The sequence below is a fragment of the Tachyglossus aculeatus genome, chromosome 3, assembly GCF_015852505.1.
Source record: "Tachyglossus aculeatus isolate mTacAcu1 chromosome 3, mTacAcu1.pri, whole genome shotgun sequence".
Taxonomy (NCBI): Eukaryota; Metazoa; Chordata; class Mammalia; order Monotremata; family Tachyglossidae; genus Tachyglossus; species Tachyglossus aculeatus.
In genome coordinates, this window is record NC_052068.1 from 86,100,456 (window position 1) to 86,116,847 (window position 16,392).

A 16,392-nucleotide genomic window follows, 5' to 3' on the forward strand; every position below is an offset into this window, starting at 1 on the left:
GAACTTATTTGTGGTAAAGTTATTTGAAAGGGATTGTGGAGGCTTCCTCCCTGGAGAGTGTTATTTATAGTCTAAATTATCATCCCAGGTTTTAGTGGAGCCCTGCTTGAATTCATGGGGATGGCAAGATGAGCTTTAAAAATCCCTTCCTATCATTCCATTCAGCAAATCTTCTGTGCTATGTGTTCTGTATCATGTTTCCTTCTCCTGCAAGAAAACAAAACTTTTTAGAGTTCTAGAAAGCATGACCCAGAAGAAAAATTCAAGATGCTCGATGTTCAGATGGAATTTCAACCCCTGACATTTTCAGGAATTTTGGCAAATTGTACCTATGGATGCTCTAGTTTTCCCAATCATACACTGATGGAAAGAGGTACAGTGTTATGAATTAATTTGTGGTTGAAGAATGTTTCATAAATGCTAAGAAAACTTTATTTTTGGTTGGTGGACTCCCTCTCATTCCACTCTCATATTCAATCTGTCACTGAATTCTGTGTGTTCAACCTTTACAACATCACTAAAATCTGCTCTTTCCACTCATTGTAACTGCTACCATATTAATCCAAGCACTTATCCTATCCCACCTTGATTACTGCATCAGGCTTCTTGCTGACCTCCTTGCCTGCATTTCATCTACTACAGTGCGGAGCACAGAGTTTGACACAAAGTATAGACTTACAAATGCCACTATTATTATTATTATTAGAAGGGAGAAAGTATGGTGCTCTTTTATCCCCAGGGGTGATGATACTAGGGCAGACATGTCAGCTTAACTCACTTCTTATTTGTAAAATAATCTGAAAATTACTACCATTTGTAGAAGGTTTTGCTTTTTGTAAACAGGATCATCAATCTGTGTTTGTAGGCTTAAAAGCTAGGATTGCCAGCTTGAAGTCAGTCTTGACCAAGGTCATGATTGCTGCAACTCTACTCCTCTCCCTTATGGCACTGAAGTCTGAGTCCTCCCCTGCCACCCACCCTACACTACCATCCCACTGAACCATTTCAGACCCTCTCTGAAGGACCAGACCCCCTTCTTAAGAATCACTGCCACAGAGAAGGGTGACAGACAGCTTAACTCACTTCTTATTTGTAAAATAATCTGAAAATTACTACCACTTGTAGAAGGTTTTGTTTTTTGTAAACAGGATCATCAATCTGTGTTTGTAGGCTTAGCTCCAATAGTGATGACCTTTTCTCTGATTGCTCAGTCACAAAACACTTTCCCTCCCCTTCTCTGCATATTTACACTGGGCAGTTATGCTGCTCAAGGACTGTCAACTTCTCAAGGCTGAGGTGGAGAGGGGTTGGGAAGGAGAGAAGGCTCTTTGCCTTACTACTTACAGTATTGATTGAGAGGGTCTGAGTTGGTGCCAGACAATTACCAAGCTGCATCTCCAAGAGACCTACCCTGACTAAGCCCTCCTTTTCTCTTCTCCCACTCCCTTCTGTGTTGCCCTGACTTGCTTCCTTTATTCTTCACCTCCCTCACCCCCCACGGAAACCCGTAGCACTTATGTACATATTTGTAATTTTTTTATTGAGAAGCAGTGTGGCTCAGTGGAAAGAACCCGGGCTTTGGCATCCAAGGTCATGGGTTCAAATACCGGCTCCGCCAATTGTCAGCTGTGTGACTCTGGGCAAGTCACTTAACTTATCTGGGCCTCAGTTACCTCATCTATAAAATGGGGATTAAGACTATGAGCCCCCCATGTGACAACCTGATCACCTTGTAATCTCCCCAGCACTTAGAACAGTGCTTTGCACATAGTAAGCGCTTAATAAATGCCATTGTTATTATTATTATTTATATTAATCTCTGTCTCTTCTAGGCTGTAAGATCCCTATAAGCACGAAATGAGTCTGTTTATCATTATATTACACTCTCTCAAGCACTTAGTACAGTGCTCTGCACACAGTAAGTGCTCAATGAATATGTTTGACTTGCTGATTTCTGCTTGGCTGCTAGTAGTGGCACAGCAGCAGAGGGTGAATTTCCTGTTTCCTTTCTCTCCCTCTTCAGGTTTCTTTCCTCTCCTCCCTTTCTCTCCTTGTTTTCACTCTGGGTTTTGGTGTTCTGGAGCTGTATACAGCATCTCCACCATTCATGCCTTAGACCCCCAAAGCCTTCATCCAACTGCCTCCATCCTTCCTCTTTTCCATATGAAAATAGAAAGAAATCTCCCAACTCTCCTTTTTTTTGAAGATTGTTAAAGCCACCCAGAAATTTACTTTGAGCTCTTCAGATCAAAACTTCTTCATTAAGTTCCCCCAGAATGATGGACAGGTATCATCATTAAAAGTCTTTTCAGGTCTGAGCTGTCTGCTTCCTGCCAGCATCATTTAGTTTAAGAACTCACTGTCTTGAGGTTTTTATTCCTCTTAAAAACTAAATATGGAATAGTGCATATAAAGGCCTGATTGGATTTTCTTCAGAAAAATCACAAGCTAATAGTGCAGCCATGAGCAAGCTCTTCCAAAGATCAGAGCTTCTCCTGGATCCTGGAATTCACACTTCTTTCTTTCCCTCTCCCAAACGCCCTTCCACCTCTTTAGAGATCAGAAGTTCCCACCTCATCTAGGAAGTCTTTCCTGACCTATTAGAAGTAGCTTGGATTCCCCTTCTCCCTTGCACTTGTTTCTATCTTGGGACTTTCGCAGTTTGCTTTTCATCTCTCTGTAAAACCAGATTCTCACTAATACATTTATATAAACAAAGACTCCTGGGGCTGGAAGAGTCCTGGAGAGGTCATAGGCTCAGCCTCAGAAGTCCAGATTCCCTGATATCAATCAGAGGTGTTTTGTGAATGCTTACTGTGTGTGCAATACTGTATTAAGCGCTTGGGAAAGTACAGTGACATGAAATTGGTACACGCGATCCTGGCCCTTGGTACACGGGATTCCAGCCCACAAGGAGCTTATAGTCTATAGGGGGAGACAGACAAAATAAATTACAGAGAGGGGAAATAGGGTATAGCATATGTGACTAAGTGCTGGGGAGCTAGGGTGAATATCAAAGTGGTTAATAATGATAATAATGATGGTAATTATGGTATTTAAGTGCTTACTGTGTGCCAAGCACTGTTTGAAGCTCTGGGGTAGATACAGGGTAATCAAGTTGTCCCAGGTAGGGCTCACACTTTGAACCCCCATTTTACAGAGGAGTTAACTGAGGCACAGAGAATTTAAGTGACTTGCCCAAGGTCATACAGAAGACAAGTGGCAGAGATGGGATTAGAGCCCATGTCCTCTAACTCCCAAGCCCATGTTATTTCCACCAAGCCAAGCTGCTTAAGGGGTACACAGCCAAGTACATAGGTGATGCAGAGGGAAGAGCAGATAGGGAAAATGAGGGCTTAGCACGGAAAGGCCTCTTGGAGGAAATGTGATTTTAAGAGGGTTTTGAATATGAGGAGAATGTCAGATATGAAGGGGGAGGGAGTCCAGGCCTGAGAGAGGACATGGGCAAGGGGTCGGCAGTGGGATAGATGAGATTGAGGTACAGAGAGTGGACTGGCATTACTGGAGCAGAGTGAAGTGTGCAGATTGGATTGTAGTAGATCAATCAGTGAGGCAATGTAGGATGGAGAGAGCTGATCTCCTTAAAGCTGATGGTAAGGAGTTTCTGTTGGATGTGGAGGTGGCTGGGCAACCTCTGAAGGTCTTTGAGGAGTGAGGAGACATGGACTTCTTTTTATAAAATTGATCCGGGCCTCAGAGTGAAGCATGATCATAATGGTATTTATGAAACACCATCATTGTGCTATACCCTGGGCTAAGAGCTCTGCAGTGGGTACAGATCAGATATAGTCCCTGTCCCACATAAGGCACACTGTCCAAGAAATCACAAATGGCATTTTCCTTTTGTCTGCTATCAAGGCTCACCATTTTTTTTTTATTACTGTGCACACTCCAAATTATATATTTAGAAATGCTAGTTGGAGGCCGAATTACTGTCTGAGGTGGGAGTCATTCATTCAATCATATTTATTGAGCACTTACTGTATGCAAAGCACTGTACTAAGCTCTTGGGAAGGTACAATACAGAAATAAAGACAATCCCCGCCCACAACGAGCTCACAGTCTCACACATAGGCTGGAGGTAAACCCCAGATGGGAGTTAAAATCAGGAATTGTGTCTTCCCACTCTACTTTCCCAAGCAATTAGTACAGTGCTCTGCACACAGTAAGTGCACAATAAATACCATTAATGGATTGAGGGAAATTTTTCTTGATGTCATGTTTTAACTTCAGAAGAGCCACCAGATTGGTGACAATTGACTGATTGAGTTTGAACTAAATTTTCTCCCTGGCTAGGTCACCATCCCATCCAAGTCGGTTTTGATCCTTTTTTAAGGGTGCCATCGTCACTCAATCCAGTGGTGAACAATCTTATCACTGTCTGCGAATTCTGCCTAATGAGGAAATTGAATTTCTGCTGCCACAGTTTAAGCCTTTATCTTCTTCTGTTTTCCCTGCTAGACTCTAAGATCATTGTGGGCAGGGAACGAGTCTATCAACTCTTTTGTACTGTACTCCCTCAAACACTTAAACACTGTTCTGCACACAGTAAGAACTCAAATGTCACTGATTACTGATTTCAGTAGAGATTTGCAATCTTGGGTCTCTACCCTAGGGGAAGGAGTCTGAGGTACAGTTGAGGATTATCAATGAGGTGCTCCTTGATGGGTTTTTTTTTTTATTTAGGCTGCTTCATGTCATTTCCTTGAACCCTGCCCATCCGTTGTCCACCTCTTCCCAGGACAGATCAGAAAGGGATGGGTGTTATTGTCCACACAGGATATTAGAAGTGAGGGAGGAGTCTTTCACCGGAGAACGAGTTGTTGTGGGAGTCAGAAAAGCTCTTTCGAGAAGCAGCGTGGCTCAAGTGGAAAGAGCACGGGCTTGGGAGCCAGACGTCATGGGTTCTAATCCCGGCTCTGCCACTTGTCAGCTGTGTGACTTTGGGCAAGTCACTTAACTTCTCTGGGCCTCAGTTACCTCATCTGTAAAATGGGGATTAAGACTGTGAGCCCCACGTGGGATAACCTGATCACCTTGTATCCCCCCTCAGTGCTTAGAACAGTGCTTCGCACACAGTAAGTGCTTAACAAATGCCATCATTATCATTATTTTCCTGAAGATTTCACAGGGAGAATCAGGAATTTTGAGCTGCTATCTTAATGGTATTTATTGTGTGCTTATCATGTGCAGAGCACAGTAGTAAGAACATGGGAGAGTACAGTATAACAGAATTCACAGACATGTTCCCTTCCCATAAAGAGCTTACAGTCTCGAGGGAGGGGTATAGTAAAATGGTCTGAGTCCTTTCTGCCTCAATAATTTGTACTCTAAAAGATAGAGTGCACAGATTTCAGGGGATTTGTTTTGCACAAAAAGGATAAACCCTTCCTCTCCAATCTAGAATCATTTTCATCTCCCATTACTTACTCATTAATCAAATGACCTGAAAAAGGCTTTTGCTCAAGTGGTCTCCTGTATCATTATCAGCTGCAATAGCATCATTTACTGGGTAACTACTGCTGCTAGAGCACAGTTCTTGGATCCATTAGTCAGGCATATTTGAGTACCTGCTGTGTGCAGAGAACTATACTAAGCACTTGGAAGAATACAGTATAACAGATTTGGTAGACATGTTCCCTGCCCACAGGAGCTTACAGTCTAGATGGGGAGACATACATTAGACTAAATTACAGCTATGTACATAAGTGCTGGGAGGCTGAGGGTGGGTGAATAAAGTGCATAGGTGATGCAGAAGGGCGAGGCCTCTTGGAGGAGATGTGATTTCATAAGGCTTGAAGGTAGGGAGAGTGACTGTCAGATACAGAGGAGAAGGGAGCTCCGGACAACAGGCAAGATGTGGACCAGGGTTTGGCGTCGTGAAAGAAGAGTTCAACATACAGTGAGTGGATTGGCATTTGAGGAGTGAAGTGAGCATATTGGATTGTAGTAGAAAATCAGCAAGGTAAGATAGGAAGGGGCAAAGTGATTGAGTGTTTTACTGGTAAGGAGTTTCCGTTTGTTACGGAGATGGATGGGCAGACATTGGAGGTTCTTGAAGAGTAGAGAAACATAGGCTGAATATTTCTCTAGAAAAATGATCTGGGCATCAGAGTGAAGTGGGGAGAGACAGGAGGCATGAAGGTCACCAAGGAGGCTGATGTAATCAGTATCAGAGGAGCAGCATGGCCCAGTGGATAGAGCTTGGGCCTGGGACTCAGATAGACCTGGATCTAATCCCAGCTCCACCACATGTCTGCTGTGTGACCTTGGGCAAGTCACTTAACGTCTCTGGGCCTCAGTTACCTCATCTGTAAAATGGGGATTAAGAGTGTGTGCCGCATGTAGGACAGGGACTGCATCCAACCTGAATGACTTGTATCTACCCCAATGTTTAAAACAGTGCTTGTGTTACCTCCACTGTAAGCTCATTGTGGGCAGGGAATGTGTCTTTTTATTGTTGAATTGTACACTCCCAGGTGCTTAGTACAGTGCTCTGCACACAGTAAGTGCTCAATAAATACGATTGAGTGAATGAATAATAAGTGCTTAACAAGGTACCATAGTTACTATTGTAATTATTATTAGTCAAGTCAGGATAGGATAAATACTTAGATTAATGTGGTAGCAGTTTGGATGTCGATTTTAACGATTTTTGTGATAGAATCAACAGGATTTGGTGGCAGATTGAATAGGTGGATTAAATGAGAGAGGTGAGTCAAGTATAATGCCAAGGTTATGGGCTTGTGAGATAGGGAGGATGGTGGTGTTGCCCTCAGTGATGGGAAAGTCAAGGGGAGGATAGGGTTTAGGTGGAAAGACGAGGAGTTTGTCCATGTTAAGTTTGAGGGGCCAGTGAAACATGCAAGTAGAGATGTCCTGAAGGCATGTGGAAAGGAGGAGGAATGAGATAGTACTGCAGAGAAGCAGAAAGATTGGGGCTGGTGATGTAGATCTGGAAATCATCCCCATAGAGATGGTAGTTGAAGTCTTGGGGAGTGAATCAGTTCTCCCAGGGAAATTGTCAGTATTTGATAGAAATAAAAGACACCATCCCTCCTATAAAGGGGTTTACTATCTCAAGCATGTAACTGCTGTGCCTATTCTTCCTGTTCTATAACCTCTCTCTACATCATCACTCAAGGCCTACCTCATCCCCGTTTAATCTTCAGAAAGCGTCCCCTAGTTAACTCCATCTACTACCCCACTTCATCCTCAGTCCTCTCCTCTACCCAATGCATTCCCAACTGTAATTGCAGTGTAAGTCTGTATATGTGACTGGGCCTTTCTTCCCCTCTCAGGTTGTAGGCAATTTGTGGGCAGGGATCATGTGTGTTCTCCTCTAGACTGCAAGCTGCTTGTGGGCAAGAAACATGCCTACCAATTGGGGTGTTCTGTACTCTTCCAAGTGTTTAGTACAGTGCACTGTACACAGTAGGTGTTCAGTAAGTAGCATTGATTGATCGATCAACATGTGTACCAGATCCTCCTTGGTATTGCATGCCCTATGGAAGTCAGTACAAGATAAGTACTATATAATTGTTGTTGATGATGAGATTGGTCGATTGTGAACTCCCTGAGGATGGAGATGATGTCTACTAACGATTCTCTCACAAGTACGTATTGCAGTCCCCTGCACTTAGTAAGAGTTCAATGTATACTTTTGAGATCAGCCAAGACTGCATTCCATTAGCTAATTCAACTTTGTATGATACGGGGAAAATTTAGTAACGTTATAGAACAGGAGAAACATTAATACTTTACTATGTGCACTAGATACCCTGGAATGGAATCTCACATTCAGTTCCTGGTGGATTCCATTCAGTTTTTATCCAGTGATCCTTCCCTGCCTAGTGAGACAAGCACAAGACTAAGAATCAGTAGTCCTGGGTTCTAGCCTGCCCTGCATGCTGCTGTGTGTGACCTTGGGACTCAGTTTCCTCATCTGTAAAATGGTGATAAAATATCTATTCTCCCTCCCTCTTAGACTGTGTGGGACAGGGCTGCTGTCTGGACTGATTATCTTTTATCTACCCCGGAGCTTAGCACTCAATAAGTACCACCAGCATATTACTATTAGTCTTTCTCCTCTTACCCTCATATCTCCAAGTGACCCAATCAATGTCTTTATACAAGGCTTCACCCAATAATTTGCCAAAAGCCTCCAGACTGAAAGGTCTCTTCTCCTGGGCAACAGGCTGGAGTTCATTGTGGATGCTTCCTGATTCAGCAGTTGTATCTTGTATGAGATCAGAATCTGTGAAAAAGGATGGCAGACATAACTCCCCAATCCAGAGTAGTTGTCCTGGGTAAACTGCTGACAGGAGCAATCAGTCATACTTAGCGGTTACCGTGTGCAGAGCACTGAACCATGCACTTGGGAGAGTACCACACAGTTGGTAGACACGTTCCCTGCCCACAGCAATCTTACAGTCTAGAAGAGTGTTCTTCATAAGCCACATAATAAATAATAATTCTGTTACTTGTTAAGCACTTACTACGTGCCAAGTACTGTTCTAAGTGCTAGGGTGTATACGAGTTGATCAGGTTGGACACAGTCTCTGTCCCATGTGAGACTCATGCTGTCAGTCCCCATTTTACATATGAGGTAACTGAGGCCCAGAGAAGTGAAGTAACTTGCCCAAAGGTCACACAGCAGACATGAGGCAGAGCTGGGATTAGAAACCAGGTCCCTCTGACTCATAGGCCCATGCTGTATCCACTAAGCCATGCTGCTTCTTTAGGGCCTGACCTGACCCATCCCTGGCCTTCTCTAGCTCAGATAGTCTGAGCCTAGCAGGCATGAAAAGATACAAGTTTTAAAGAATTGCCTGCCTCAACGCATGCCTCAAAGCCATGATCGCCTTAGACTACTGAGGGGAATGGGCAGCTTGTTGCAGGTCGGCAGCTTCAGGCAGTACTCAACAGAGCCTAGGAAAGCCGGCCTACATTTAAATGTCCCCCCTGCTTGGCTCCAGAATATCTAATTTCACCCCCACAGCAGGATCAGGAAGAGGAGACAATCCGTCCTGTCTGACTCTGAGCTGGTTTGATGTGGCCCCAGAGGTCAGTCCCCACATGCTGGACCTTATTAAAAGCACATCTCATACAAGAGGCCTTCCCCAGCTAAACCCTCATTTCTTCTTCTTTCACTTCCTTCTGCATCACCCTTGCATTTGGATCTGCTCCCCTTATTACCCCTCCCTTAGTCCTATAGTACTTATGTATATACCTTTAATTTATTCATTTTTAATAGTGTCTGTAAGACCCCACTTAAGACTGTAAGCTTGTTGTGAGCAGGGAATGTGTCTACCAACTTTATTATATTGCACTCTCTTAAGTGCTTAGTAAACAGTAGTAATAATGATGGCATTTGTTAAGAGCTTACTATGTGCAAAGCACTGTTCTAAGTGCTGGGGAGGATGCAAGGTGATCAGGCTGTTCCACGTGGGGCTCACAGTCTTAATCTCTATTTTAGAGATGAGGTAACCGGGGCACAGAGAAGTTAAGTGACTTGCCCAAAGTCACACAGCTGACAAGTGGCAGAGCTAGGATTAGAACCCATGACCTCCGACTCCCCTCTGACTTAGTACAGTGCGCTGCACATAGGGCTCAATAAATATGACTGAGTGATTGGGCTGAGCCCAAGCAGGGATCCTACCCCTGTCTCCAGGTACCTTCCACCCCATGACCTCATTTTGCCTTATTTCCCCTCTGCAGCATGTGCCGAGGACTTTTTCTACGCCGCTCAGGGACGTGATGCAGCTATTGAAGGGGTGGATGATGCCGAAGACTTCGAGAAGACCAGACAGGCCTTCACTCTTCTTGGTATGGGGTTTTTGGGAGGACCTTTGAGCAGGCAGCCTCTTGAGGGGACAGTGTTCAGATGGTGCCACCATTTCATAGGTTATTCATTCATTCAGTCATATTTATTGAGCGCTTACTGTGTGCAGAGCTCTGTACTAAGCGCTTTGGAAGTACAAGTCAGCAACATATAGAGATGGTCCCTCCCCAGCAATGGGCTCATTTTCACATGTCAGTGAGGGTGATGGTGAGAGGTCCTGGAGGGTTTGTGCTGCTCTGACAGGCTCCCCGGACTACAGGCAAAACCCACACCTTAGCAAGACAGCTGGAACCTGTTGTGCCACATCAAAGACACTCATGGCCAGTCTGGAGCCACCGTGAGCCAAGGAGTAGTGAGCTCCTCATAACCTCCTTCTCCCAATTAGGTCTTGTGGAACATGCCTTATCTCCCTTCACACCATCTCGGCATCTTCCCCTGTCTTCTTCTGGCATGACACCTCTTGTCTGCCCTCAGACCACCCAAGAAATACAGCACTGTCCTCTTGACAGTGTTTCCCAGGCCTTAGGTTGTTGAGCGTGTTTTCCCTGTTTGTTACTTGCCTATTTTATTACTCCGAGGAGTTTTTCTTTGCTTGCTTCCTCCCTCACCTTTCCCTGAGACGGCCTAGTGATCTCTAGAGAACTAGGGTGGGTAGTTGGAAATTATGAAAGAATAATATGTCAGCAAGTGGAGATGTGCCTGGGGAGCAGCTCAGTAGGAAGGCAAAGGGAAACCATGACTTCTGCCAGTTTCCATCTATTGGTGCTTTTAAGGACCTGAAAGAGCTGGTGGAGAGAGTTAATTTTAATTGTCCTTATTCTTCCTCTCGTTCTTTCCCTTTTCCTTCCTCTCCTCTCAAACCAGTGCTCTTTCCCTCTCATTCCCTTGGGTAGATGTGGCTAGGATATGTGACTTCCCCCCGCAGCTTGACAGGTGGCAGAAAGAGCTTCTGGCTACTGGTCTTGCTGCTGCTCCACTGAACAGAGGTTGCCTGTTACATTGGAAGTGTCCCCTTCCTCATTTCCCGAGAAGGAGAATCCAGTACTGAATATATGCTTGAACTGAGCCCTCATCTCAGTTGCGTTCAGTATTGGCGCTCTATTGGCGCTCTACTTGGAGGGATTGTTTTTTTCAGGAGCAAGTGGGAATTAACCACTGTACTCTGCACATAGTAAGCACCCAATAAATACAATTGAATGATTGAATGAATTAACAGACTTAGCCATCATTTTAATTTTTCTTTAGTTCCCCTTTAATGAGAACACTCAGCCCTGCAGTCTCTCCTCTAGGTCTTTCCCCATTTCCAACCTCCGTGTTTTAACTGATGTGAAATCCCTGCTTCTTTTTAAAATGTTCTCTGTCTTGAACTGGCCCCAGCAAAACATTCAGATGGTCCAATGTGGCTTAGTGGAAAGAGCATGGGTTTGAGGGTCAGAGGACGTGGGTTCTAATCCCAGCTCTGGAACTTATCTGCTGTGTGACCTTGGCAAGCCACTTAACAACCTGATTACCTTGTATCTACCCCAGTGCTTAGAACAGTACTTGGCACATAGTAAGCAAATATCATCATCCTTTTGAAATGGGGCAGGTTTAAGAGAGTTCAGGAAACAAAGAAAGTTGCCCCAAGTGAAGGATATCCCACTTTTCCTAGAATGGATAAGGGGTGGGAGAAAAAGGACCTGGTTCCTGAGGAGCTTTGTTCATAGCATTGCCCTTTTAGGTTGTTCTTGGACACATTTGCTGGACCAGCTGAGGGGCAGAATGAATTTTCCCCTAGAAATAAACTCTGAAGAAAGGGTCTACTCCCTGCTGGAGAACAGCAGTTTGACCTTATCTCTTGCCCTCGAGTCACCAAATCTTTGCCTAGCATTATGATAATGTTGATAATAACAATAGTATTTAAGTGCTCCCTGTGTGCCAAGCACTGTACTAAATAAGCCCTGGGGAAGATATAAGATCATCAGATTGGACACAGTCCCTGTCCCACAGTCTAGAGGGGAAGAAGAACAGGTGTTTAATGCCCATTTTACATGAGGAAATTGAGGTCCATGTAAAATTGTAAGCTCTCGAGGGCAGGGATCATGCCTACTAATTCTGTTGCATTCTTGGTACTGAAGCACTGTACTGCTTAGTACAGTGTTCTGCACACAATAAACACTCAATAAATACCATTGATTGATTTATAAATGACTTAGCCAGGGTTTCACAACAGGCAAGTGGCAGAGGCAGAATTAGAACTCAGGTCTCCTGACTCCTAAACTCTTTCCATAAGAACTAATTATTTGTCACAGATAATGCTGCTTTGATTTTGGGATATAGAAGGCAGCCGCAGTTGGGGGCGGGGGGTGGGGTGTGTGTGTGTGTGTTTGCGTGCATGTGTGTGTCTTTTTCTGCTAACCTTGGTTGTCTTCTACATTGTCTTGTGTATATTCATTTTAGCTCAAATGTATCCTTAACTTATTTTGCACTGTCAATTAAGCCCCCACAGTGATTTAAAGGCAGATACGCCCTGCAGATCTCTGTGTAGACTTGCAGACAGCACTCTCAACAGGACTTAACAGCTGGCTTGTAGCAGTTCACCCCAGCAAAATGATCCCAATAGAAATCACTCAAAGTACTCCTTTTCTCTGGTTTTTCCATATTTATGGGTAACACAGATGTTTGTAAGATATTATTTTTGGAGAACAATTATGGCAAATAAATTAGCTTTCCTTGTAGAGCCGTAAAATGTCCATAAAAAGTCTGGCTGAAATGAAGTCCGAGATGAGTCTTCATGATTGCTCCTTATCTTTAGCTTCCAAAGAAATTAAGTGCTAGCTGACCCAGCTGCAATAAAATTGCTTTTATCAGAAAGTTTAGGGTGAAGATTTAACAGTTCACTTGAAGGAGACCTTTTGCCAACTGAACCGTCACTCTAAATGATGATGATGGTTTGTTGAGGGCATCGATGGTGTTTTTGAAATCACCAGTTCAGAAAGGAAATCAGATCCTATAATATGTTTTAAAGAAAGTAAATGCTCTCTTTCTTGAGGTAGAGATTGGTTAGTATTCTTTCCTTTTCCTTTTAGGAGTGAGAGAATCCCATCAGATGAGCATTTTTAAGATAATTGCTTCTATTCTGCACCTTGGAAATGTGGACATTCAAGCTGAACGAGATGGGGAGGCGTGTAGCATTTCAGTAAGTTCCTAGCCCGCACCAATGTTGCCCTATGTACAATTCACTCTAGGTTTTCTAAGTTTGCCTTCTTAGGTGGGCTTCCAAGTAAAGAATGCAATGAGGTACGCATTCATTTTCAACCTAATTTCCTAGTTGGTCCTTGGTAAAACATTCTCCATGACCTAGATGAAAGAGCACGGGTCAGAGCATCAGAGGCTCTGGGTTCTAATCTTGGCTCCTCTACTGATCTGCTGCACATCCTTGGACAAGCCACTTAACTTTTCTGTGCCTCAGCTACCTCATCTATAAAATGGAATTGAGACTGGGAGCTCCATGTGGAATGTGGAATGTGTCCAACCTGACTATCTTATATCTGCCTGAAACACTGTGCTTTACCGTTAAAAAAATTCAATGTCTTGCAGATGATGTCACACTATTTTGGAAAGCCTCACTTCCCCATAAGATTTTTTTTTTGCTGGAAAATAGCACCTGACAGGGACCATGTCTTCTTTGCTCTGAAGATGATGAGAAGCAGTGTGGCTTAGAGGAAGGAGCACGGGCTTGGGAGTCAGAGGTCATGGGTTCTAGTCCGGGCTCCACCACTTGTCTTCTGTGTGACCTTGGGCAAGTCACTTCTCTGTTCTTCAGTTACCTCATAAAGTGGGGATTAAGACTGTGAATCCCACGTGGGACAGCCTGATTACCTTGTATCTACCCCAGCGCTTAGAACAGTGCTTGGCACATAGTAAGCACTTAAATACCATGAAAAAGAAATCTCAACAGAATGCTCATCACAGTACCTGGCATCTAAGGAGCATTTAGTAAATATCATGTTATCAGTGTCCAATATACTAGCTGGCCTTAGATGGCCAGATTCATGATGACCATGCCAGTGGATATTTTCAAGAATTAAAATGCTGGAAATGGTTGAGAGTAAAGGAGGAGAGCTTGAAGCCTGGAAGAGGGAGTATTTCTCAAGGTGGACTCTTTATTTTTTTCTTGAAGGAACAGATTGTAGTCATTATTGAAATTACACTGGATAGTATTTTCTACCATCAGAATGATTGTAGAATGGTAAAGCGTGCTACAAATCAGCTGGTACTATTTGATGTTTCTTTGAACTCTGGGATTAGCTCTGGGTACATGGTGGGTGGGTATCTGTGAGTTTGGGTGATATTCACACCCATGGATACAACCTCACAGTCAGTGGCATTGTTTCTGAGTGAAAAGACAAATCTGTGGGGTGCCTGGAAAAGAGTTGGGTCATGGACACGTTTCACTGCAAAACTGTCGGTTCTAAAGAGTTAACAAATGACACTCTGTGATTTCCCTTTTTATGAGGTAATTGAGGTGAATATGAGCTTCAGTCAACAAACACCAACTCCACCCTGATCCTGGAATGTCACTCTGTGGTAGCACCACATTGATGGACATAGATATCAACTCTATCAGGGCAGTGGGGTCATATTTTTTAGTGAAATTTAAGCACTTACAATGTGCTGTACTAAGCACTGTATTAAGTGCTGCGGTAGACATTAGATTTGACACAGTCCATGTCTCACTAGGGTATCACAGTCTTAATCCTCAGTTTACAGTTAACTGAACCACAGAAAAGTGAAGTAACTTGCCCAAGATCATACAGCAGACAAGTGGTGGAGCCAGGATTAGAGTCCAGATCCTCTGACTCCTCTCTCCTGACTGTGCACTTTCCTCTAGACCATGCTTTTTCTCTGCCGTATAGCCCCCTTGGGTTTCCATTTGAGGGGACAGAGACATCATTTCTGTCTCTTCAGCTTATGTGGGCTGGACTTCCCAGCCTTAGTCATCTTGGGTTTCTGACAAACCTGTGGTCTTCTGAGCAGACTGAAAAGCCTATCTGTCAATTCTAAGCCTGGTCCTGCAAGGCCACCCTAATTGAAAATTGGATACCTGATTTCGGGAGCTGGAGGCATCTTCCTTCTGGGGGTGTCACTTCGGTTTACTCCAGCAAAGTAAAAAATGGTGGACTGGCTGCAGGAGAGACTGCCCTAGACCTGAGAAGCATGCCCCATTCTGGGTGGCTTTTATTTTGAATTAAAGCATCAAACTGTGCACCTTGACTGCCAATGTCATCTTGGAGATGTGACGTGCAATTACTTGGATGCTGGGAATAGTTTGTTACACATATTTGGCAATATGAGCCCATAAAACTAATCTACTTCCAGAATGCTGAATATATTAAATGAATTTAGCATCATTAATTAAGCTTTAATATAATTGTTGGATGCTAAATCTGTCTCACTTATCACTATTAATCAGCAGTTGAAATGCGGTACAGGACTATACAAGCTGAGAAAGCCCTGCTCCAGAGGAATTAGTAATAATAATAATAATTGTGGTATTTAAGTTTTTTTAATAGGGTGTTGAAGTGCTCACTATAGGCCAGGCACTGTTCTAAGAACTGGAGTAGATACAAGGTAATCAGGTTGGACACAGTCCATGTCCTACACAGGGCTAACAGTCTTAATCCCCATTTTACAGATGAGATAACCGAGGCACAGAAAAGTGAAGTGGCTTGCCCAAGCTCACACAATAGATAAGTGGCAGAACCAGGATTAGAACTCATGTCCTTCTGACTTCTAGGCCCATGCTCTATCCACTAGGCCGCACTGTGCTTACTATGTGCCAAGCACTGTATTAAGCGCTTAGTACAGTGCTCTGCACATAGTAAGCGCTCAATAAATACGATTGATGATTAAGCACTGGGGTAGGTACAAGAAGCAGGTCCCACATGGGGCTCCCAGTCTGTCAGAGAACAAATATTGACTCCCCATTTTGCAGACGAGAAGCGAAGAGAGCACAGAGAAGCAAAGACAAGTAGCCGAGGTGGGTTGGGATTACAGTCCAAGTCCCACGAATCCCAGACCCATGTTCTCTCTCCTAGATCACACTGCTTCTCAAGTAAAATGTGTATTTCATTTGGGCTTTTGTGGTCCAGTTTTACAGCTGCATGTCCCTCCCCTTTGCTCTGTCGATGGATTATTAGGAAGTGAGAAGATGGGATTGCTTTTGTTCCCAGAATCCTCCCTGGCAACCAAACCTCACTACCCATTCAGCTCATTAGACTTGACAAGCGAGGGGACAAATGGGGCTTGGGAGGGGCTCCAAGATGATATTTAAACTTTAAGGAAGTCTTGGAATTGGGTCATCTTCACCATTGGTTGGCAGTTTCTTTCTATGGGGCTTCATTCCAGGCCTATAGACCTTCAGGCACTACATTTGATGTGCTACTTCACCGAGCTGTGACTGGCAACAAAAGGGGAGTACATGCAAAGGGGAAACAGCATCTGTGAATTGCTTGCAAGTCTGAATTTTATTGATGCTAAGTGGC

The 16,392-nt window shown here is 43.8% G+C and overlaps 1 protein-coding gene across 1 annotated transcript in view; it reads left to right on the forward strand.

Moving 5' to 3' along the window:
• Positions 1-16,392, forward strand: part of MYO5B (myosin VB) — a 382,924-nt gene that overhangs the window by 202,301 nt on the left and 164,231 nt on the right. The window contains exons 8-9 of the mRNA XM_038743484.1: positions 9,742-9,849; positions 12,934-13,043. Of these exons, the coding sequence (XP_038599412.1) occupies positions 9,742-9,849; positions 12,934-13,043 (218 nt within the window). The remainder of the gene's footprint in view (positions 1-9,741; positions 9,850-12,933; positions 13,044-16,392) is intronic.